Source organism: Myotis daubentonii, chromosome 4 (assembly GCF_963259705.1).
Source record: "Myotis daubentonii chromosome 4, mMyoDau2.1, whole genome shotgun sequence".
In the NCBI taxonomy this organism is placed as follows: domain Eukaryota; kingdom Metazoa; phylum Chordata; class Mammalia; order Chiroptera; family Vespertilionidae; genus Myotis; species Myotis daubentonii.
The window spans coordinates 6,077,136-6,100,755 of NC_081843.1; the positions used below are offsets into that span (position 1 = coordinate 6,077,136).

Below are 23,620 nucleotides of genomic sequence, written 5' to 3' on the forward strand. Positions count from 1 at the left end.
GGCTGCTCCTGTCCACGGCCTCCCCATTACCGTGGAGAGCCCCAAAACCCCGATCTTGACAGCACCTTCCCTTACCAGCAAGACGGTGACAGCTTTCTTGGGAAAGCAGCCCCTGGAGGGGAAGGCCTCCAGGACAACATGGCCAAGGACTGCTGAGGAACTGGGCTTCAGCTGTAGGAGGCAGACAACTGTGTCACCACCCTGCGGCTGGCAAACGCGCCGAAGAATACACATCCAACAGGCGTGCCCTGCAGACGCTCGGAGGACAGAGTCCCGGGGGTGGTGAGCAGACCAGTGTGCATCACCTCTGTCCCCACCCTCCCATGCTCTCACAACCAGCATTTCCTCTGCCATGTGAGAGCCACTGCTTAGGGGTCCAATGACACACTCTCCCTAACGGCCACAACTAGGAAAGGGGATGTTATCACCCCCACAGAGGAGACACCCAGCCTCCCAGAGGTGCGCTTACCCACCCAAGGTCCCGACCAGTAAGTGTCAGAGCCAGGATCTGAGCCCAGGGGACCCCAACTCCAGAGCCCACGCTTCCATCACAGCTGTAAACCCCCAATTCTCTGACACCGTATCAGCTGCTAAATTCTGCAGCATCACCCTGGTTCAAATTAGGCCAATCTCCTCCTGCGCCCCTTCGTGCTCCGCCCTCCATACCCTGCCCTCTACTGAACATTGTCCCGCTCGAACCCTGCACAAGTCAGCATCACCCTGTGTCCCCGACTTTATAACATCAGCTGTCTTAGCAGCTTCATAATCTCTCCTTCTAAGAGCAAGTGACCGGTTTCCATTTGAAGCTCTAATACAGATGTGTGTTATTATTTTTAAATAAAGTAGTCAAAATAACCAATAACAGAACTAAAAGTAAAAATGTTGAACAAAAACAGATCCAGAGACAGAGGAGCACCAATCAGACCATCAAACCTCAGAGGGAAGGTAGGGGAGGGTGTGGGTAAGGGGGCGAGATTAACCAAAGGACTTGTATGCATGCATATAAACCTAACCAATGGACACAGACAACAGGGGGCGGGGGGAGTGAGGGCATGAGTGGGGAATGGGGGGCAATGGGGGAATAAGGACACATATGTAATACCTTAATCAATAAAGAAAAAAAAAACCCAAGTAATATGTGAAATTACTTATCCTAAAAAAAAAAAAAAAAAGTAAAACTGGCCCTAGCCAGTTTGGCTCAGTGGATAGAGCATCGGCCTGCAGACTCAAGGGTCCCGGGTTCGATTCCAGTCAAGGGCATGTACCTTGGTTGTGGGCACATACCCAGTGGGGGGTATGCAGGAGGCAACTGATCGATTGTTTCTCTCTCATCGATGTTTCTAACTCTCTATCCTTCTCCCTTCCTCTCTATAAAAAATCAATAAAATATATTTTTTAAAAAAAAAGTAAAACTGTCCCTGACAAGAGCCGGGAGAAGCAGGGCACGAAGGAGGACTGGCCTGAATCAGCTCAGCGCCTCATCATTCATGGCTGAGAAGCAAAACACACTGAAAGTCTGGAGGGAAAAGACGACTAAGAGTGAAAGGTCCATAGCTCGTCAGTCCTAACGAGAAGGCCTGAGAGTCAGCAGAAAGGAAAAAGGAAGGTTTTCCATTTTTATACCTTTTCTTTTTTAAAAATTATTTTAAAGGCGTTGCTTTTGTTTTACAATAAAATTTCAAGATCTCAAATTCTTTCCATCCACCAAACCGCAGTTGGTGGCAGAGAAGAGGTCAAATTCTACTTGATTAAGCTTGTCGCCAACGCTTCTCTTCCCACAGGAGCACCCCTGGGCCCCTCTGGTCGCATGTCCGTCTGTGGGCAGCACACGTCCCTGGCAGGACAGAGCCGATGCTGTGAGCCGCCCTCGGAGTGCTGGCTGCCCGGGCTGACAGGGAGCACAGGGCCCAAGGACCCTCAGAGCTCCCGGGGCGTGCTCAGTATTTCTGGAATGACAAGAGCTCCCTAAACTTTCAACATCAAACACCATTCAGTCCAATAAAAGGAATTACTTGAGACTGAAGGCGACTGGATTCCAGGGCAGGCCACGGAGGCAGGCCTCCTGGAGAGCCCAAGAATGCACTTGTCTCCAAGCCAGAGGCGGCCTTCTACCGAGGGCCCTCCCTCAGGGACCCGCACAGAATCCAACCTGACCCTGCTTTCCTCCCTTTCTTCTTTCTAACTTGGCTTGATTTTAGTTTCCCCTTCTTTCTTCCCTTCCACAGCTTTATTGTGATATGAGTCATAGTGTGGTAAGACTCACCTACTGCACATACACCCACTTACAGAGCACAATTCATGGTTTTTAGTGCAGCCATCACCACAATCAACTTCAGAACATGTTCACTGCCCCAAAGACACCCTTACCCTTAGCAATCATCCCCATCTCTCCCAATGGTCCTCCCGCAGCCCGAGGCACCCGCTGGTCTTGCTGTCTCTCTAGGTTGGCCTGTTTGGACATTTCATGTGGATGGAGTCGTGCAACGTGGCCTTTGTGGCTGGCTTCTCTCACTCAGCATGCTGCTTACACATTTCCTATTATTTATTTTTAATTACCTAAGAAATATGCGAATGCATGTATGCTGCTCCTTAAAAACAGAAACTAAGAAATAAAACTAAATCCAGTACGGCCACCACTCTCGTCCTTCCCCCTCTCTCCAAAGATAACCAGTCTTTTGAGTTTGTTGTTTAACCTTCCACATCAGGGCTCAGCAAACTCTCTGTTAAGGTCCAGATCTTTTAGGGTTTGAGAGTCACAAGTCTCTATCCTAACTACTCAACTCTACCTTCACAGTAGGAAGCAGTCACAGACCATAGGTAAGTGAAAGAGATGGTTGTGTCCCATAAAACTTTATTTACAAAAACACAAGGCAGGCCAGATTTGGCTCATGAGCTGGAGTTTGCCAACCCCGACTTTACAGAAACATAAAAAAGCATTTTAAAGTATTTAAAAAAGATCCAGCCCTGGCTGGTTTTGCTCAGTGGGTAGAGCATCGACCTGCGGACTGACTGGTCCCAGGTTCAATTCTGGTCAAGGGCACATGCCCAGGTTGCGGGCTTGATCCCCAGTGTGGGGCGTGCAGGAGGCAGTCAATCGATGATTCCTCTCTGAAATCAATAAAAATATATATTTTTTTTAAAAAAGATCCAGAACAGAGGATGACACTGTGGTTTTTGCACATGAAGCTGCAGGATACAGCTACACCCATTCGCTGATGTGTCATCTACCTCTGCTCCCAGGGCAGTAAGGCAGGTGCCACAAAGGTCTCCATTGACCGGAAGGCCCAAAAGCCAAAAATTCTTACCACCTGGCCTTTGGCAGAAAAGGTTTTCCAAATCCCAATACAGAAAATACACCCTAGATCAACGGTTCTCAACCTGTGGGTCATGATCCCTTTGGGGGTCGAACGACCCTTTCACAGGGGTCGCCTAAGACCATCGGAAAACACAGATATAATTACATATTGTTTTTGTGATTAATCACTATGCTTTAATCATGTTCAATTTGTAACAATGAAATTGGGGGTCACCACAACATGAGGAACTGTATTAAAGGGTCGCGGCATTAGGAAGGTTGAGAACCACTGCCCTAGATTGTGTATGTTCCTTTTACGTAAAGTAAGAGACTTTATATATTATTCTACAACTGGTTTTTATTCCAACCATCTTTTTGAGCTCTATCCATGTTGGTGCGTGTAGACAGAATTCATACCTTAAGTGCTGCATAGAGGTCCCTGTGTGAATACACCATATCTCATGGAGCCGCTGCCCAACTTAAAGGACATTCAGGCTGCTGGAATGTCTCTGTAAAAAACATCCTTAGGAGCACCCCTTGCGCTCTGGGGTGCGTGCTCCCCCAGGGTTCAAAGCAGGCGTATGGGACACACGCATTTACTGGGTCAGACGCTGCCCTCCCATGTGGCGGCCCTGCCCCCTCTGCCCAGCCTTACTTGGCAAAGAGGGATTTCAGGGCTGTCAGCAGGCCGCAGGTCCCCAGGCCGTTGGTGAATCGGACACATCTGTCAACAGCCGCGGACGCCAGGCCAAAGAGTTTGCTCACAGAGTGGCTCAGCTCCTGCACGCAGTCAATGACTTCCCCGTGTTCCTGCTCAGCAAATACGGACAAACACAGCCGCCTCAGACTTGAGAACAAATAAACAGACAACACTGAGATGGGTGCCTTTCAAGCCTCCTCATCCACGGTGACATCACTCAGCAGGGACATCACAAATGCAGTCCCCGCCGTGGCCGGTGGTGCTCAGTGGATAGAGCATCAGCCTGCGGACTGAAGGGTCCTGGGTTCGATTCCGATCAAGGGCAGGTACCTCAGCTGCAGGCCCTGGGCCCTGGTCTGGGCTCGTGCAAGAGGCAACCAATTGATGTATTTCTCTCACATCAATATTTATCTCTGTCTTTCCCTCTCTCTAAAAATCAATGAAAAAATATCCTCAAGTAAGAATTAAAAAATAAATAAAAATGCAGTCCCCAACTGGGATAGCTCTTCACCAGCCTGACGTGGAGGAGAGCAGTTTAAGTGGCCAGAGAGATCACAGAAATTAACTCCTGGCAGAAAGGTGTAATCAAACCCTGACATGCATCCTTACATTTTCATCCCTTCCCTCTTTTCACGTGATTAACATGGCATTGTTCTCTCCTGTTCTCAAGCTAGGACTCAAATTCTCTGTATCAGACTTTCCAAAAGAATGCAGGGAAAAGCAAACGCCTCCTGCATGGGCCAGCATGTCGCTGAGGCAGAACACTCTCCTGGTGCATCCCCGCAAAGGGGAACAGCGGTGAGGAGGCAGATTTAACTACCATGCGATCTGTGCCTAAATGTCAACTCACCTCACACCAACCTTAACACCTGCCCGAGACATGACCTTCCTTCCCCTCCAGTGCCCCTAGAGCCCTGTCTGTAAGAGCCCGCTGATGCGCCCCTTGCTCATCTGCCTCAAACAAAAGATGGCCAAAAAATTAAATCAACCCATGAACCAGGAGGCAATGATTCTATTCCCGGTCAGGGCACATGCCCAAGTTGTGGACTCAATCCCCAGTAGGGGGCGTGCAGGAGGCAGTCAATGATTCTCTCTCATCATTGATGTTTCTCTCTCTCTCTCTCTCTCTCTCTCTCCCTTCCTCTCTATGAAATAAAAACTTTTTTAATTATTAAAGCCCTAGCCAGTTTGATCAGTGGTTACAGTCTCAGCCCTCAGACTGGAAGGTCTCGGGTTTGATTCTGGTCAAGGGCACGAACTTCAGTTGCAGGCTTGATCCCTAGCCCAGTCAGGGTGTGTGTGGGAGGCAACCAATCGATGTGTCTTTCATATCAATGTTTCTCTCTCTTTGTCTCTCCCCCTCCCTTCCACTCTCTCTAAAAATCAGTGGAAAAAATAACCTCAGTGGAGGATCAACAACAACAAGGAATTATTAAAAAAATGTTAACGAGGAAACAATCAACTTATTATCCCCAGCAGATGGAAGATTCCGTTTGGCTAAACCGTTGCTGGAGATTTGAAGTAGAAAACTGGGGGTGCGCATCTGTGGTCTCATCTGACATTTGGTTCCCAAGAGCCCACACGGCCCTTCAGGCCGGTCTTCGCACACCCGTTCCACCCCCGTGCACACCTGAGGCCACCTCACACCTTCCCCAGGGCATGCCACCCCCAACCCGCCTGGCAAACAGAATGAGCCAAGCGGCCAGTGGAGGTGGGGACATTACCAGAGGCACCGCGCTGATCTGGATGAGGAGGTTCTGGGCTTCCATCTCGCCGTACCTGAGCTGGTAGGGTTTGTACGGACCGTAAACAGCACCCACCAGCTCCATGACTTTCACCGGGTTGTGCTCGTCTTCAGGGAGTAAGAAGGGAGAGGCAATCGTGAACACAGTCAGAAATCAGTCCTGGGAAACGACAGGGACAGGGACTGGGACTCCCCTGTTTCCTCTCAGGGTAGCTACCGTCACCAGCCTGTCCTGTCCCTGCGAGCTGCAGCATTCACAAGTATCTTGATACATTTGAACTCTGTGTATTGTTTGTCTAAAGCACTATTAAAGCTCTCACCCCCTAACTCCAACAACCCATTGTGGTTAAGAATCCCTTCATATTGTAACTGAAAACAAAAAATTATTTAAAGTCAAAAAGAAAAGAAAAAGAACACCTTCAAATGATGCAGAGGCCCTGCAGGGGAGCCCTCTCCCGGGCTTTGCAGAACAGGTGCTCACACGGGGATTCCCGAAATGCCCATCTTCAACACAAAAAATGTAAAACTTCTGTATCAAAAATTTAAATGACAGCAATTCAACTTCTAAGATGACCATTTGCCCAGTGGCTTTGGCATCCATTGATAATCTTTGCCTGAATAGACTTTATCATTACTGACCATAAATGGATTTTTCCTTTCTTTTTTTTACTTAAATCCTCACCGAGGATATGTTTTTATTGATTTTTAAGGAGGGGGAGAAAGAGGGGCGGGGAGGGAGAGGGGAGAGGGGAAAGAGGGAAAGAGGAAGAGAGGGAGAGAGGGAGAGAGGGAGAAGGAGAGAAGGAGAGAGGGAGAGAGGGAACATCACTGTAGAGAGAAACATCTTCCGGTTGCCTCCCACATGCACCCTAACTGGGGACTGAACTGCAACCTAGGTGTGTGCCCGGCCGGGAATCGCACCGACAGCCTTTCGGTGCCTGGCACAGACACCCAGCCAGGGCTCTTTCTCACTCTTTAATATCACTATGAACTCATGAATCCTTTTTTATTCATTGTGTTTTCAGCCACTATTGTCATTATTCATTTTAATGTTCAAATTATTTCAACTATGGCCAGTGGCTGCTCCTTCAGGTTGGCGCCTGTACCTTTTTGATGTGTCCCTATCAGTCTTTAAGTGCTTTCTTGCTTTTTGACACAAACTGTTCCAAGAATGAATAAAAAGTTATAGTAACTCATAGTTATAAAGTGGCCATTAAACATTTAATGACATAAGAAAATGCTCCTTACATTATCTTAAGCAAAAAAAGAGAATATAAGATTGTATACAACAAATATTTAAAAATGTATACACATATGCATGTGTGTGCATATAAAGTATTTACATGTATTTATGAAAAATGTGTATTTGAATTACTGGGAGGCAATACAGAATGTTGTAGGCTCTCTCCGAGCGATAAGGTTACAGCTCATTTTAGCCTCTTTATTTTTGTGTTTCCAAAGGACTTTTACATTTTAAAAAATACCTTTTAAAACTCGCTTTAGGAAACATTAGAGATCTTACCCACTATGGCTGACTACCAAAGCACTTCTCTCCTCATTCCTCTCTCCACACTGTCCATGGCCCCTCGGCTCCAGCAGGACGCATGGTCCCCACACCCTCTCCGGCCACTGGGAAGGGCACCCCTGGTCCTCTGGAAGCTGCACAGCCACCGTGCCTCTCCCACAACCAAGACCTGACCAGTGAGTGTGCCAATAACACCTATGAATCACCAGGAGCCTGAACAATAAACATACTCCCTGGAATGTCCAAGGCAATTATATGCCAGTGTAATTATAGAGAATAACTATTAAATAAGCTGAGCTGGTTGACACAATAGCCACACAGCACAGCAGCCCTTCCTGGAGCTACTTCCTGATCTGACAGCAGCATGCGTCGCGATGTCTGTGGTACCTAAAAGCTGATGGTGCTTTAGGAACAGATGGAAACAGCTGGGGCTGCGCGGCACCCTCAGCATCATGTGCCTGAACGAAGACAGGAAGCGCTCTGCTCTCAGGGGCAGCAGGGGATGCCCATTCTCCCTGCGGCCACCTCAGTCCTGACACAGCATCCCTGCTCAAAGTTTGTCACAGCAAAAAACTCCTCTGAAACCTAACTTTTAGGCTGAACTGCCTGAGGTGATATGATGATTTAAGAGGAAGAGGACACTGCCCCGGCCTGGTGGCTCAGTTGGTCGGGCGTCATCCGTACACCAAGGGGGTTGAGGGCTTGACTCCCAGTCAGGGCGCATTCCTGGGTTGCAGGTTCAATCCCAGGGGAGGCACGTGTGGGAAGCAACAGATCGATGTTCCTCTCTCATGTCAATGTTTCTCTTTCTCTCTCCCTCCTCCTTCCTCTCCCTCTTCCTTCCTCTCTAAAAATCAATGAGCATGTCCTTGGGTGAGGACTGAGAAAAAGAAGTTTTAAATAAAGGAAGAGGACACTACCTTCCCAAAGGAACCTCTGCCAACTGGTGGCCACGTCTACCTGCCTCTTTCACCACCTAAGACCCTCAGAAAGGCCCATCGCCTCCGAGCGTGCCGAGCGCCGGCCGCACTGCTGCTGGTAAATGCATGAAGCAGCAACTATTCCCACAATGGCACTGCTTTCGTGGAAAAGGGTCTCATATCTGTGGAGAAGGAAACCAGTGACTCCTCCCACTGCTGTAAAATCAGTCGCCTAAAAAGGCAAACCAACCCAGGCTCAGAAGCGTGAACAAAAGTGAGTAAAGACAAGCCAGAGCCTGGAGAGGGTGTTTACCTGAGTGGGGCTGCAGTGCCATCTCCAGCCCCTTGGCAAAGTGGGCAGTGGCAGCGTACAGCTCCAGCAGCTTGGGGAGCTCCAGCTCGGGCCCCGCCTGCTCCACACTGGAGCCCAGGCACATGGGCAGAGAGGGTGCCAAGTCGCCCAGGGTCTGAATCAGCAGCACAGTCACCACCTCGTAGGGGTTCTTGAAAACCTGCAGCGGGAGAGGGCACATGCGTTAGCACGCGTGATCAAATGGGTGCACGCCTCCTAAGGAAGCCATCTCCTGGACCGCTCCAAGGGTCGAATCAAGAGCTATGAGCCTCTACTGAAGTGGGTCAGCGATGGAAACAGCCAAGACTGAGCGTCAGGAGACCTTCCAGTCCACCTGACACATGACCTCTCTAGTTCGGAGAAGCAAACGCATAAAGTCATTTAAAACAATGAGTGTGTGTGCGTGTGTGTATTTGTTTGTAAAGGTGACAGTGGATAACTGAGAACTTGCTGATGGATGAATGAGACGGGGTGGGAAGGTGGGGGACATATGTGTTTGAAAGGCTGATCAGTTCTGAGCAATGATGAAAAGGTTTGACTACTGACCTTCGTAATTATGAAGGTTTCTACACTTGACCTGAGCTCAAAAAAAAAAAAAGAGCTATGAGCCCCAAGCTTTCTTCACAGCAGATGTGAACGTGCTCAGAACCAAGAGAACTGGCAGGACCTGCAACCTGTCCAGAACAACTGGCTACTTCATGCCCATCACAGGCCCCAAGTGCTGACCTATTTCAAATCTACGAAATGGGGTATTCAGATGGTCACCAAACACTGGCGAGAGAGGGCTGTGAAGATGACAATGCAGAAATTGGGAGGGTTTAGAAGAGGGAACAAAATTGAATTAAAGAGCAATTCACTGAAAAGAAGCAGGAGGACCTTCCAGCTTGCAGCCACCTCTCCTCTTGACACAGATCTTCAGTAAAGGGAAGGACCACCAGGAATAGTGAATCCAGAGCCTTTCAGATTATAGATTCATCTATTCATTGAAGCTTTACCCCATTCTGTGAACGACAGGTACCTTGGACTAAACTAATCACGTACACAGTGAATTTAGAGGGGAATGCTTTCAGACCACCTCTGCTGATTAAATGCTTTTTTATTATCACACTAGAGGCCCCGTGCACGAATCCGGCCTGTGGGAATCAGGCCAAAACCGGCTCTCCGACATCCCTGGAAGGGTCCCTCATTGCGAGAGGGTGGTTCTCGGATGACGCACCCCGGAATCGGGCTCCCTCCTCTCTGGTTCTGGGTGAGTCACCCGAAAACCGCAGCTGCCAAATCACCACAGCTCAGCAGCTCCTGCACTGAGTGTCTGCCCCCAGTAGTTAGTGTACATCATAGCTACCGGGCGGATGATAGAACGGTCGGCTGGTCGCTTAGGCTTTTACATATCTACACTAATAAAAGAGAAACATGGTAATTGGAGTACGACCGCTACCCTTTTCATTGGCTAATCAGCAAGATATGCAAATTAACCATCAGCCAAGATGGCGGCCGGCAGTCAGGCAGCTTGAAACTAACATGAGGCTTGCTTGCCTCAGTGACAGAGAAAACCAACGTTCCCCGCCTGCCGCTGCCTCTGAGCCTGCAGTTTCAAACATTGTAACAAATACCGCCAGACTTCAGCCAGCAGATTCGCAACATTGTAAGCAAAGGCCAGAAACCTACTTTCAGGAGCGGAGGCCTAAGAGCTGGAGCCAAGCCTCAAGCTAAAGCTGGCCCAGAATAAAAAAAAAAAAGGAAAAAAGGAGCGTTTGGGAGTTCAGTCACCCCCAGCCTGAAAACAGCCCTCAGCCCCTCACCCAGACTGGCCAGGCACCCCAGTGGGGACCCTCACCCTGATCCAGGACACCCTTCAGGGAAAACCAGCTGGCACCCACCCATGCACCAGGACTCTACCCTATATAGTAAAAGGGTAATATGCCTCCCAGCACCGGGATCAGCGGAGCCGAGAGGCCTCCCGGCACCGGGATCAGCATGACAGGGGGCAACGCCCAAACACCCTGATCGGCCCTGCTCTGTGTGTGACAGGGTGCGGCACCCCAACCCGCCCCCCCCGGGCCCTGCTCTGTGTGTGATGGGGTAGAGCCATAACCTCCCCATCAGCCCTGCCCTGAGTGTGAGAGTGGCGGCGCCCCAACCCCCTGATCGGCCCTGCTCTGTGGGTGATAGAGGGCAGCACCCCAACCCACTGATCCGCCCTGCTCTGTGTGTGACAGGGGACAGTGCCCCAACTCCCCTATCGGACCTATTCTGTGAGTGACAGGGCGGAGCTCCTCAACGCCCTGATGGGCCCTGCTCTGTGCGTGACAGGGGGGAGCTCCCCAACCCCCTGATGGGCCCTGCTCTGTGCGTGACAGGGGGTCATGCCGCAACCTCCCCATCGACCCTGCCTTGAGTGTGACAGGGGGTGGTGCCTCAACCCCTCAATCAGCCCTGCTCTGAGCCCGACCAGGGGCTGCACCTAGGGATTGGGCCTGCCCTCTGCCACCCGGGAGCAGGCCTAAGCCAGCAGGTCGTTATCTCCCGAGGGGTCCCAGACTGCTAGAGGGCACAGGCCGGGCTGAGGGACCCCCCTTTCCCCCCGAGTGCACAAATTTTTGTGCACCGGGCCTCTAGTATACAAATAATTAAATATGCACAAACATGAAGCGAGATATATGACTGTTCTTATGCAGCCCTAGGCCAAGTAAGGTATGAGTTTAATAACTACAAAATCAATAAATTAAAATTTTTATTAGAAAATACCTTGAGATAAATGAAAATGAAAACACTAAATAGCAAAACTTAGGGGATAAGCATAAGCAGTGCTAAGAGGGAAATTTATAGCTGTAGATGCAGACATTAAAAAAGAAATGTCTCAAATCGGTAGCCTAACTGTATACATTAAGAAACTAGAAAAAAGAAACTAAACTCAACAATAGCAAAAGAACAAAAATAATAAAGATTAGAACAGAAATATATGAAAGAATAGAAAAATCAATTTAAAAATCAATAAGACTAGAAGTCGGTTCTTCGAAAAAATTTAAATGGACAAATCTTTATCTAGATTGATGAAGAAAAAAGAGGGATGACTCAAAGTAATAAAATTAAACATGGAAGTGAGGACATTACTACCAATTTTATAGAAATAAAAAGGATTATAAGAGGTTATCATGAATAATTGTATGCCAACAAATTAATTTAGATGAAATGGACAAATTAAAAAATAAAATTTATCAAAACTGACTCAGAAGAAATAGAAAATCTGAACAGACCTATAACTAGTAAGGAGATTGAATCAATAATCAAAAACCTCCCAACAAAGAAAAACCCAGAACAGATGGCTTCACTGATGAATTTCTACCAAACAATTAAGGAAGAATTAACATGAATCCTTCTCAAACTCTTCCAAAAACTGAAGAGGAAGAGACGTGCTGTGGTCTGAATTGTGTCCACGCCCCCCCCCCACCCCCCCAAAAAAAATTCATACGTGGATTCTAGTACCTCAGAATGTACCGCATTTGGAGAGAGGGCCTTTAAAGAGGCAACGAAGGCCCTATCCAGTTTGGCTCGGTGGATAGAGCACCAGCCTGCAGATAGAAGGGTCTCAGGTTCGATTCTGGTCAAGGGCAAATATCTCAGTTGCAGGCTCCTCCCCAGCCCAGGGCCTGGTCAGGGCACGTGCAGGAGGCAACCAATCACTGTGTTTCTCTCACATCAGTATTTCGCTCTGTCTTTCCCTCTCTCTTCCACTCTAAAATTCAATGGAAAAATATCCTTGAGTGAGGGTTTTTTAAAAATAAATAAATAAGTCAATAAAGAGGCAACTAAGGTAAAATAAGGTCATCTGGGTGGGCCCTAATCCTTATGAGAGCAGATTGGGACACAGGCACACTGAGGGACGACCATGTGAGGACACTGGGAGAACCAGCCACCTGCAAGCCAAGGAGAGGCCTCAGTAGAAACCAACCCAGGTCCCTTTGAGACAGCATGGAGGGACCTGGAGAGCATTATGCTAAGCGAAATAGACCAGCCAGAGAAAGACAAGTATCGCACGATCTCACTCATATGTGGAATCTAATAAGCAAAATAAACTGAATAAAATAGATCCAGAGACTTAGAAGCATGGAACAGACTGTTGAATCTCAAAGAGAAGGCAGGGGTTGGGGGGTGAAGGGTAGGGGGTGGGGGTGGGAAGAGACCAACCAAACAACTTGTATGCATATATGTATAACCCATGGACACAGACAATAGGATGGTGATGGCCTGGGGCGGGGCTAGAAAGGGTCAATGGGGGGGGGGGGGGAACGGGTACATACAGAATACTTTCAACAATAAAGATTTTTAAAAGGAAGAAAGAAACCAACCCTGCTGAGATCTTCATCTTAAACTTCTAGCCTCCAAAACTGTAAGAAGATGAATTCCTGCTGTTTAAACCTAAACCACCTGATCTGTGGTGCTTTGTTATAGGGGCCCTAGCAAACTAATACAGAACACTTGTAAACTCATTCTAAGAGGCCAGCATCGCCCTGATACCAAAGTCAGACAGAGACTAAAAGAAAAGGAAATTATATACTAATATCCCTTATGAATACAAAAATCCTAAACAAGATACATGTAAACCAAATTCAGCAGCACATTAAAAAGATTATGCACCACGACCAAGTGAAACTCATCTCCAGAATGCAAGGATGGTTCAATATACACAAATGTAATATACACGATGTAATGTCGCACATTTACAGAATAAAGGGAAAAATACATGATCATCTCAATTTATGCAAGAAAAGCATAATAAAAATTCAATAAACTAGTAATAGAAACTTCCATAACATGATAAAGACAATTTATGAAAATACCCCAGCTAACATCATACTCAAAAATTAATAAAAATATTTTAATTTTAAAAAAATCCATTGTTTCTATATACTAACAGCGAACAATATGAAAAAATTAAGAAAACAATTCCATTTACAATAGCATCAAAAAGAATAAAATATTTAAAAATAAACACAATCAAGGAGCTGAAAGACTTGTACACCGAAAACAACAAAACACTGCTGAAAGAAATTAAAGAACACACAAACAAAATGGCAAACATTCCATGTTCATAAATTGGAAGGCTTAATATTGTTAAGATGGTAATAACTACCAAAGCAATCTACAGATTCAATGCAACTCCTTCAAAATCCCAATGATATTTTATGGAGAAAAGGAAAAGCCCATCCTAAAATTCATATGGAATTTCAGGGGGTGCCAAACAGCCAAAACAATCTTGAAAAAGAACGTTAGCAGTCTCCTACTTTCCAATTTCAAAACTTACTACAAAGCTCCAATAATCAAAACAGTGTGGTGCTGGCTTAAGAAAAAACATATAAGCCAATAGAGTAGAATAGAGAGCCCAGAAGTAAACTTTCATATAAGTGGTCAAATTATGTTTAACATACTAGTAGGTGCCAAAACCATTCAATAGGGGAAAGGACAAGCATATCAACAAATGGTGCTCAGCCCGAGCTGGTTTTGCTCAGTGGATAGAGCGTCAGCCTGCGGACTAAAGGATTCCATGTTCGATTCTGGCCAAGGGCACATGCCCAGGTTATGGGCTCAATCCCCCCTTATGGGGGGCGTGCAGGAGGCAGCCGATCAATGATTCTCTCTCATCATTGATGTTTCTATCTCTCTATCTCTCTCCTTTCCTCTCTGAAATCAATAAAATAAATAAATAAAAATGGTGCTCAGAAAACTGTATATACACATGCAAATGGAAGATTTTGGATTCTTATCTAACACTGTAAAAAAAATTAACTCATAACATTGAGCTGAACTATAAAAGAAAACATAGAAAAAAATTCTTATGTCCTTGGATTTAGCAATAGTTTATTAAATATGACATCAAAAGCATAGGTAACAAAAGAAAAAATAAATTGTACAAAATCAAAATTTTAAAAATTTTGTGCATCAAAAGACACGATCAAGTCCTGGCCAGGTTGCTCAGTTGGTTGGAGTGTCTTCCCGATATGTCCAGGCTGTAGGTTTGATCCCTGGTCAAGGCACATACAAGAATCAACCAGTGAATACGTAAGTGGGTGGAACAACAAATCAATGTTTCTCTTTCTCTCTCTCTATCTTCTCTCCATTTTCCTCTCTCTCTAAAAAAAATTTAAAAAAAGATACTATCAAAGAATAAAATGACAACCCATAGAATGGGGAAAAAATATTTTCAAATCATGTATCTGATAAGGGGTATATATAAGGAACTCCTACAATTCAGTAACATTCAAACAAACAACCCAACTCAAAAATGGGCAAAATACTTTAAATAACATATCTCCAGCCCGGCTGGCATGGCTCAGTGATTGAGTGTCAACCTATGAACCAGGAGGTCACAGTTCGCCTATTCCCGGTCAGGGCACATACCGGGATTGCAGGCTCAATCGTCAGTGTGGGGCATGCAGAAGGCAGCTATCAGTGATACTCTGTCATCATTGATCTTTCTATCTCTCTCTCTCTCCCCCTTTCTCTCTAAAATCAATAAAAAATTTGTTTTTAAAAAGACACATCTCCAAATAAGCTAATACAAATAACATACCACATTACCCACTAGGATGGCTAACATAAAAATTTTTTAAAAAGACAAGTAATGGCAAGGATGTAGAGAAATTAGAACTCTTGTGCATTGCTGGTAGGAATATAAAAAAGGTACTCAGTTGGCAGCTCCCCAAATGTCAAAAAATTACAGTATGACCCCACAATTCCAGTCCTAGGTATATACCCAAAAGAACTGAGAACAGGGACAGTTTGGCGCAGTGAACAGAGCGGCCCGTGGACTGAGGGTCCCAGGTTCAATTCCAGTCAGGGGCACATACCTCGGTTGCAGGCTCAATCCCCGGCCCTGGTCGGGGCACATGCGGGAGGCACTAGTTGGTATGTCTCTCTCACATCAATGTTTCTCTCTGTGTCTCTCCCGCTCCCTTCTACTCTCTCTAAAAATCAATGGGAAAATATCCTCAGGTAAGGATTAACAACAAGAACAACAACAAAAAATACTTAAAAAAAAAAAAAAGCAGAAACACAAATAGGTATTTGTACACCAATGTTCATAGAGGCATTGTTTACAATAGCCAACAGGTAGAAGCAATTCAAGTGTCTCTCATCAGATAGATGGATAAACAAAATGTGTTACATATGTATATACAATGGAATATTATTCAGTCATAAAAAGGATGACATTCTGACACACGTTACAAAATGGATGATGCCTGAAAATATGCTAAGTGAAATAAGGCAGACAAAGGAAGAAATATTGTATGATTCCATTGACATGAGGTATGTACAATAGGAAAATTTACAGGAATAGTAGACTAGTAGTTACCAGATGATGGGGGAGGGAGGAATGGACAGTTATTGCTTAATGAGTACACTGTTCCCATTTGAGATGATAAGAAAAAGTTCTGGAAATAATGGTGATAATAAACACTGTGAATATACTTAATGCCACTTAACTGTACACTTAAAAATGGTTAAAGTGGTGCCCTAGCTGGTTTGGCCCAGTGGATAGAGCGTTGGCCTGCAGACTGAAGGATCCCGGGTTCAATTCCAGTCAAAGGAATATGCTGAGTGGCGGGGTCGATCCCCACTAGGGAGTGTGCAGGAGGCAGCCGATCAACGATTCTCCATTATTGATGTTTCTATCTCTCTCTCCCTCTCTCCCTTCCTCTCTGAAATCAATAAAAATATATATATTTTTTTAAAGGAACAAACTACTAATACACACAACCACATAAATAAATCTCAAAAACCGCACTGAAAGAAGCCTTACGAAAAGACACACTGCAAGGCTTCCTTCATATCAAATTCTAAAACAGGCAAACTGATTTATGATTGAAACCATCGGAAGAGTGGGTGCCTTCCCAGGTGTGGTGCAGACTGACGAGGAGGAAGCATGAGGGAACTTTCTAGGTGATGGTCTCATGTTCTGTATCTTAATAGGGATGAGGCTGCACAGATAGCTGCATTTGTCAAAACCATTCGAATGGCATATTTAAGATTATTGCATTTCCCAATTTTATAAAAAAACATAAACAAATGTTAAACTCTAGTTTAAAATATGAGTGTTGTTTGTATGCATATATTCATAACCCATGGTTAAAAATATGAATGTTGCCGAAACCGGTTTGGCTCAGTGGATAGAGCGTCGGCCTGCAGACTGAAAGGTCCCAGGTTCGATTCCGGTCAAGGGCATGTGCCTGGGTTGCGGGCACATCCCCGGTGGGGGATGTGCAGGAAGCGGCTGGTCGATGTTTCTCTCTCATTGATGTTTCTGACTCTCTATCTCTCTCCCTTCCTCTCTGTAAAAAATCAATAAAATATATATTAAAAAAATCTTTAAAAAAAATATATGAATGTTGTTTGTATGCATATATTCATAACCCATGGACACAGACAAGAAGATGGTGAAGGCCTGGGGCGAGGGTGAGCTAAATAAAAGGGGTCAATGGGGAAAAAAGGAGACTGCCCTGGCTGGTCTGGCTCAGTGGATGCAGTAGTGGCCTGAAGACTGAAGGGTTCTGGGTTCAATTCTGGTCAGGGGCACATGCCCGGGTTACGGGCTCGATCCCCAGTGGGGGATGTGTGTGAGGCATCCAATCAGTAGTTCTCGCTCATCATTTATGCTTCTATATCTCTCTCCCTCTCCCTTCCTTTCTGAAATCAATAAAAATATTTTTAAGAAAAAAGGGGAATATGAAATACTTTCAGTAATAAAGATTTAAAGAAAAAAATGTATGTTCTGAAGTGAATGATGTTTGCAACTTACTTTGAAATCAATAAAAAATATGAGATGGGTCAATGACAGGACAGACACATGGACAGATGCCTAGACCTGTGATAAAGTTAATACAATAAGATGTTCACTGTGGGGCCTGGGAGGTGGGTACCCGGGTGCTCACTGTACAATGATCTCCAGTTGTTGTATGTTGGAAGTTTTCATAGTAAAATACGAGGGAAAATATCTGAAGGAGATGCTGTCACCCCAGCACCCTTGGTGCCTTTTGCACTAGACTGAACTTCAGAAGAGGACAACCACCTCCCATGCTTATATCCTGAAAGGAAAATGGGTCACAGGCCCAAAGTACGACCTAGCATAAACGCTTTTTTAAATATTTTTAAGTATTTTTTGTTGTTGTTCTTGTTGTTCATCCTTACCTGAGGATATAGAATTGTAGATGAGGCCTGAACACAGTCTGGGAAGTCTAGATCCTTGTTCTTAGATGGTGAAGAACATCTGTACACATGGACAAGGCCTGTCTCCATCCTCGTGCTATCAGCAGAGGAGGCAAGGGTGGACAGGGCCAGTGAAAACTAAGGGCTCACAAACACTGTGAAACTGCTACAGGACGCTGTTTTCCAGTTTTCTCTTTCAGTCTGACTTGGGCTGATTAAAGGAGGAAGAAGTGAGGATGGAGAAGAGCGGCCTCCCCACCTTGCACGTCGCCCTGCAGGACTTCTCTCGACTGCAGCTGCATTCGCTCCAGCAAATGACTGACAGACGTCTGAAGAGGGATTCACAACTAAGTTTGAAAAAATATGTAAGTCCCACCATAAACAGACCCAGCCAGTCGTCACTCAGAAGTCAGGTAGCCTTCTCCCTTCTAAAGGAGGACCCAGGGCATTGAGACGAGGTAGCTCAGCTTGTTAGAGCATCATCCCGATGGGCCAACATTGTGGTCCCATCCCAGGGCGGGGAACATACAAGAATCAACCAATGACTGCATCACTAAGTGGAACAGCAAATCAATCTCTCTCTCCCTTCTTTCTTCTCTAAAATAAATAAATAAAATCCACCAATCAATAAAAAGACAAGGGGACAATAATTCACACCCTTTACGGCTAGAAATTTTTGGAAAGAAATGATGAAAAGGTTCCGCTTCACATAAGTTGCCCAGTCTCGCCGCTGACCCAAGTCAGAGGGTGCCTGTAAAACCACATTCTTCTGCTAACTCGCAAGGTATTGTGAGAACAAGAGAAACTAACTATGGCCCAGGAAAATTTTATCCAAAGTTAAGATAAAAATGATCTTGATCTTGTTCTCACAAACAGCACCTGACCAAGAGCCGCCTGCTTTCTGATCAGAGATAATGGCCCCAGGAATGCCAGGCTCCCCTGTGAACTACAACCAGCACGGCCACATTAGATTCTACTTAAGATACAGACAAGAACGATGATAAGAGCTTTCACAGATCTGGAGGTTTTACTGCCTTGGGATTGGAAGCTTATCTTTAACCCCTTCCCTGCCGGCAGCAAGCAGGGAGGCTCTTCAGGGGTGCGCTGAGTTGAGAGGCCGCTCCCAGAGCAGACGCCTGTCTCCTGTCACCAAGGCTTTGTCCTCCCCAGAGCCCCAGTGAGTGTTACCTGCGTAGCCCATTGGGTTTGCGTGTGCCAAGCTCCGAGTAAGACGTCGTACAGTCCGGTGAGCTGCCGCTCCAGGGGGAGGTCGCTCTGGCACAGCTCTTGCCAAGCTGCTACAAGCTGCGCCTGCACAGGCAGAACAAAGGGGCCCCGCTGGGTACAACACATGCTGCCCCTAAACCGCCCTGTCCCCCTGCCACGGCAAGCAATGCACTGCTGCCTCCTCTCCTGAGCACCCGCGGCCCCACGAATGGCCGTGCACCTCCAAAGACAGGAAAAGCCCCTTAGGGTTACCTGCTCTGATCATCAATCCAAACTGAATCTGTGCCCTCTAAGTGATCCCTTCTCCTTTTATCTTGCTCCAAAAGCAGGCCAATGTACTTCCCTCAGCAGGCCTCCACCCTTCTGAAGGGACCTCAGAAGGGGGGGGGGGGGGGGGGAGGTTAGCTTCAAGTTCTAACACTACTGCTTAAATGACACATGAGCATCGGACCTGAAAGAAATCAAGTTAGCCCAGGACACTGTCAAGTTTTTCAGGAACCTGACCTCAACCACCCTGGGAAATATATGAAATTCTCATGGCTGGCTGAGGGCATAATAAAGCGTAATCTCTCCTAGAGGAAAAAAAACAACTTTTCAGTCTATAAATGAAATCCAGCTGTAAGTAAATATGGGACCAAAACTGATGATTCCTTTTCCAACTGGCAACTGACTGAATCCCCAGGCTGGACCCAGAGCACCCCCTGCTGGCTAATGAACAGACAAAGGTCAGCGCAGGAGGCAATTTTTACCTGTGAGCAGGAAAACTAGGATTCCACAAGCATGACCCGCACAGCTCCTCACCTTGTGACACTTGTAGTAGTATGCAAGGAGTTGGGGCATCCGGTCAATTTCAGTAAACACCTTCACAAACACTTTGGATTGCTCTAAAGGAGAACATAAAACGTGCAAATGCTGTTATCAGGTTTTCTGTTGCAGCCAGAGAAAGAATTTACGAAAATAAATGTGGATGGACACATGAGCTAGTATTCAGAAATTCCTACCTAGGCAATGGCGTAACTCACGCGTGGAGATCATAAATGTGACACATAAGGAAAGTTAGGGGCAGACCATGTCTCAATGGGACAGGCCTGTTCAGAATAATGCATCAATAAGCACCATTAATACAGCTAAGACAAGTAATCGTTACATGGGACTAGAAAAAAGAGTTAGAATCACGGGTGGGGCTTAGGCTGTAACACTGAAGGAACTGCCGCTCAGAGTTGTGCGAGGAAGGGTGAGAGCCCCCGACAATTCTGTGCTTTAAGCAACTCGCCTGCCTGGCTCCAAGGCTGAATCATAACATATCAGCCTCAACGGGATCTGAAACAACCGTCAACCAACCCCGTGCCCGGCGAACACTGCAGCCCAAAGAGCGTCAGCAGCTGGCAAGTCAACTGCCAGCCCACGTGAGCACCCTCCTCCAGCCCCGACCTACACGGCCCCATCCAATACTCACATGACACGGGCAGACCCGGCCTTCACACTTTCGAAGTCGGAGGACCCTCTGGCTCCCTGTGTGGCCTGCGCCTCATCAGCACAGGGCCTTCCCAATCAGCCGACCGAGGCTGGATTATTGCTGCGACTCCCTATCACATCTTCCCCTCCATATACTAATCACAATCTATGTTATTCTATTTAGTTACTTGTATAACAGCTTATGGTCTTTCCTGGAAATATACGCTCCAGCCCTAGCCAGTTTGGCTCAGTGGATAGAGCGTTGGCCTGCAGACTGAAGGTCCCGGGTTCGATTCCGGTCAAGAGCACATACCTCGGTTGCAGGCTCCTCCCTGACTGGTCAGGGTTTGTGCAGGAGGCAACCAGTTGATGTGCTTCTCTTACATCGATATTTCTCTCTGTCTTTCCCTCTCTCTTCCACTCTCTCTAAAAATCAATGGAAAAATATCCTCGGGTGATGGATTTAAAAAAAGAAAGAAACATAAGCTCCACAGGACCGGGACCTCCCTGTCTTATTTCACTGTTTCTAGGGGCTAGCACAGTCCATGGCAGGCAGTACTAGTAAACGCGCTGCCTTTGAGCCGCACTGCACAGCGGCGCTGGGGTCAGGCTGCAGCACCAGAGCTGTGCTTGCGAATAACTGCTCCCTCCCAGGTCTTCGGGCCACAGTGCAGCACTGAGCTGCCGGGGCAGGTTTTTTGGAGGGGTTGTTGTGGGGGGAGAGTTGGAGGGGTTGTGACAACCCAGTCCTTAAGCTAAGGCTGACAGGCCAGGGAGAAGCCAGGGACCTTGCAGGCTCTGCTAGTGCCCCGCGCATTTCCTGTGCCTGCCTTTCAAGTTCCAGCTCTCCTCTTTGCTTGGTGGTCAGTGAGATGCAGGTTGTTAGTCGTGGCGTGGATGGTGGTAGAAAAGGGACAGACATGGGCTATGGCCTTTAAGGGTGTAAGGGCTTCGGTCTTGAGTTGTGGGAACTTAACTCATCTGGCTAAAGTGCAGACGTAACCTTTTTACAGAAACTACCATTTAGGGCCAACTGCTCATTTGCATACGTGCCCAGCATGGGGTAAAGCTGTGTGTGTCCCAGCTAGCCTAAACAGTTTACAACAGGGTCGTTGTGAAGGCTAGATGTTAGGCATCACCAGGCACAGCACAGGCACCTAAAAACAGCAGCATCAGTCCTCTGTCACCCAGATTCTGTCACCAGATTTGAAGTGCATCACTTCTGAGTACAGGGAAGCACAACCGCCGAGTGAACAGCGTTGGCAACTGGAAGGGGCACCAAGGAACAGGCCCTTAGGCGATACAGCTCAGGACTGGCTTGAGGACAACAGCACCTAGCTTACGTCAGCAGTATTACAGCATGTTGGAAACAGAAAACAGAAGAAGAAAAAACTGCCTATAATCCTATCACACTCTGTTAAACACTGGCAACATTTTGGTGTATATTCACAGAATGTTTTCAGAAAAAAACTTCTAGTGTTTACTAGTCTAAATATAATCACAACTTTACAATCTCTACCCAACACAGCAGAATTTATTATTTCTTAAAACTAGTAATAAAGCAAAATTGGGCTATATAACAAACCCATTTAGTAAACCACTGTGAAACTTAAAAGTAATAATACATGAATCTTCAGCCCTTACAGAGGAATTCAAGTTTTTCAAGACTAGTGCATTTAAATTAAACAGACACATTTGTGAAACTGGGGGAAGTTCCTGTTCAAACAACAGAAATAGGAAACAAACACTGGCGATTATAAGGACTCTAGGCTCCTGCAAATGCCTCTAATTCAATTCAGAATAACTGCTGGGCACCTGCTGGTGCAGAGCCACCTGCTGGTACTGTGGGGTCTTAAAGTGAACTCATTTTGCAGCCCCACCTCTACTGCCTCTACTGCCCCTTTTCTGCTAAAAGAATCGGGTTCTTCTCTGAGGAACCATGCATCTGCCTCTCACTCTCCCATTTCCCGTTTAAATGTTCCTAGTGAAGCTGACTCTATAAAGGGCACAGGGTCTGGCCCGCCAGGGCCTCAAATCCTCCTGATTAAAGTAATTGATCAGAGGTGCAAAAGACTGTCCACGAAATGCCATCAAGATTAACTGTGGGCCCTGGCCAGTGCATCTCAGTTGGTTGAGCCTCTTCCCATGCACCAAGAGGTCGCCAGTTCAATTCCCAGTCAGGGCACAAGCCCGAGCTGTAGGCTTGATCCCCAGTAGGGGACATGCAGGAGGCAGCCGATCAGTGATTCTCTCTCATCATTGATCTTTCTACTTCTCTCTCCCTTTCCCTTCCTTTCTGAAATCAATAAAAATATATTTTTTTAAAAATAAGAGTCCCCAAATTTATTTATGCTGCTTTCACATATGATTTCACATTCTATTTCGACGTAAGTGCTTCTCAGAGTGCCCCACATGCAGGAGAGAGGTCAGAATTACCTGTTAAATGAAATAAATATACAGAAAAAAATGCCCTGAAACCGCTCCCTAAAGTACTTCCTCCACTGTATCATTCTGCACGTCACCCTGTTTGCTCCCAGCTACAGCCCGCAGGAACCGGCCCGAAGCATGTGCCTGAGAGAACCGCCCTTCACCCTTCCCTGCTCGCTGCTCCTCTGCCCTGGGCAAACAGAGCATGTGCTTGAGTGTGTGAGTAAATATAAAGAGAAGTGAGGATAATGTCCAAGACAGCTCTGCGGAGTAGGTCACAGGAACAGAAACTCACTGTGGACAAGCTTCCAGGCCCACTTGTACACTCACAGGACTTCTTCCAAAGCTTTCCCTTTATATAACACTAACTTCATGCAACCCTCGAGTCAAGAAGGTGGAGAAACTGCCAACAGAATAAATAAGCTAGTCAAGATCACACAACCAGAAGGGCCAAGGTTCCTGAGACATCCTCTAACACCTATGACTTGTCCATAATGACAACTGACAGGCACAAGATTTTAATCTCAGACCTACCAAAGAATTCCAGGAGCTGTGCTGGTCCAGACCAGCGAAGAGAGAGCTCCAGAAGGGAAGTCTCTGGGACAAGGGGAAACTCAGAAGAATGCCTTACTTCCAAGATACAGTGTTTGGAAAAAATTAAGAACTATGGATGGTAAGAAGGAAGAGAAAGAATAAAAAGGCAATCAGACACTTCAGGATAAACATGAAGCTGAACAGAAAAGGAGTTAAAAATAAAAGAACTATTTATAA

The 23,620-nt window shown here is 46.3% G+C and overlaps 1 protein-coding gene and 2 non-coding genes across 4 annotated transcripts in view; 2 read left to right on the plus strand and 1 right to left on the minus strand.

Annotated features, from left to right (window-relative positions):
- The window catches only part of COG7 (component of oligomeric golgi complex 7), a 71,568-nt gene that overhangs the window by 22,281 nt on the left and 25,667 nt on the right, over nucleotides 1-23,620 (minus strand). For both annotated transcript variants that reach the window (XM_059692073.1, XM_059692072.1), the window contains exons 5-9: nucleotides 19,769-19,851; nucleotides 18,929-19,051; nucleotides 8,498-8,696; nucleotides 5,720-5,847; nucleotides 3,951-4,105 (exon numbers count right to left, since the gene is read on the minus strand). In XM_059692073.1, the coding sequence (XP_059548056.1) occupies nucleotides 3,951-4,105; nucleotides 5,720-5,847; nucleotides 8,498-8,696; nucleotides 18,929-19,051; nucleotides 19,769-19,851 (688 nt within the window). The remainder of the gene's footprint in view (nucleotides 1-3,950; nucleotides 4,106-5,719; nucleotides 5,848-8,497; nucleotides 8,697-18,928; nucleotides 19,052-19,768; nucleotides 19,852-23,620) is intronic.
- Nucleotides 8,819-8,898, plus strand: LOC132233989 (small nucleolar RNA U2-19). Its single transcript, XR_009452826.1, has one exon. It is a non-coding gene; the product is annotated as a small nucleolar RNA U2-19 (small nucleolar RNA).
- On the plus strand, nucleotides 9,053-9,122 carry LOC132233988 (small nucleolar RNA U2-30). Its single transcript, XR_009452825.1, has one exon. It is a non-coding gene; the product is annotated as a small nucleolar RNA U2-30 (small nucleolar RNA).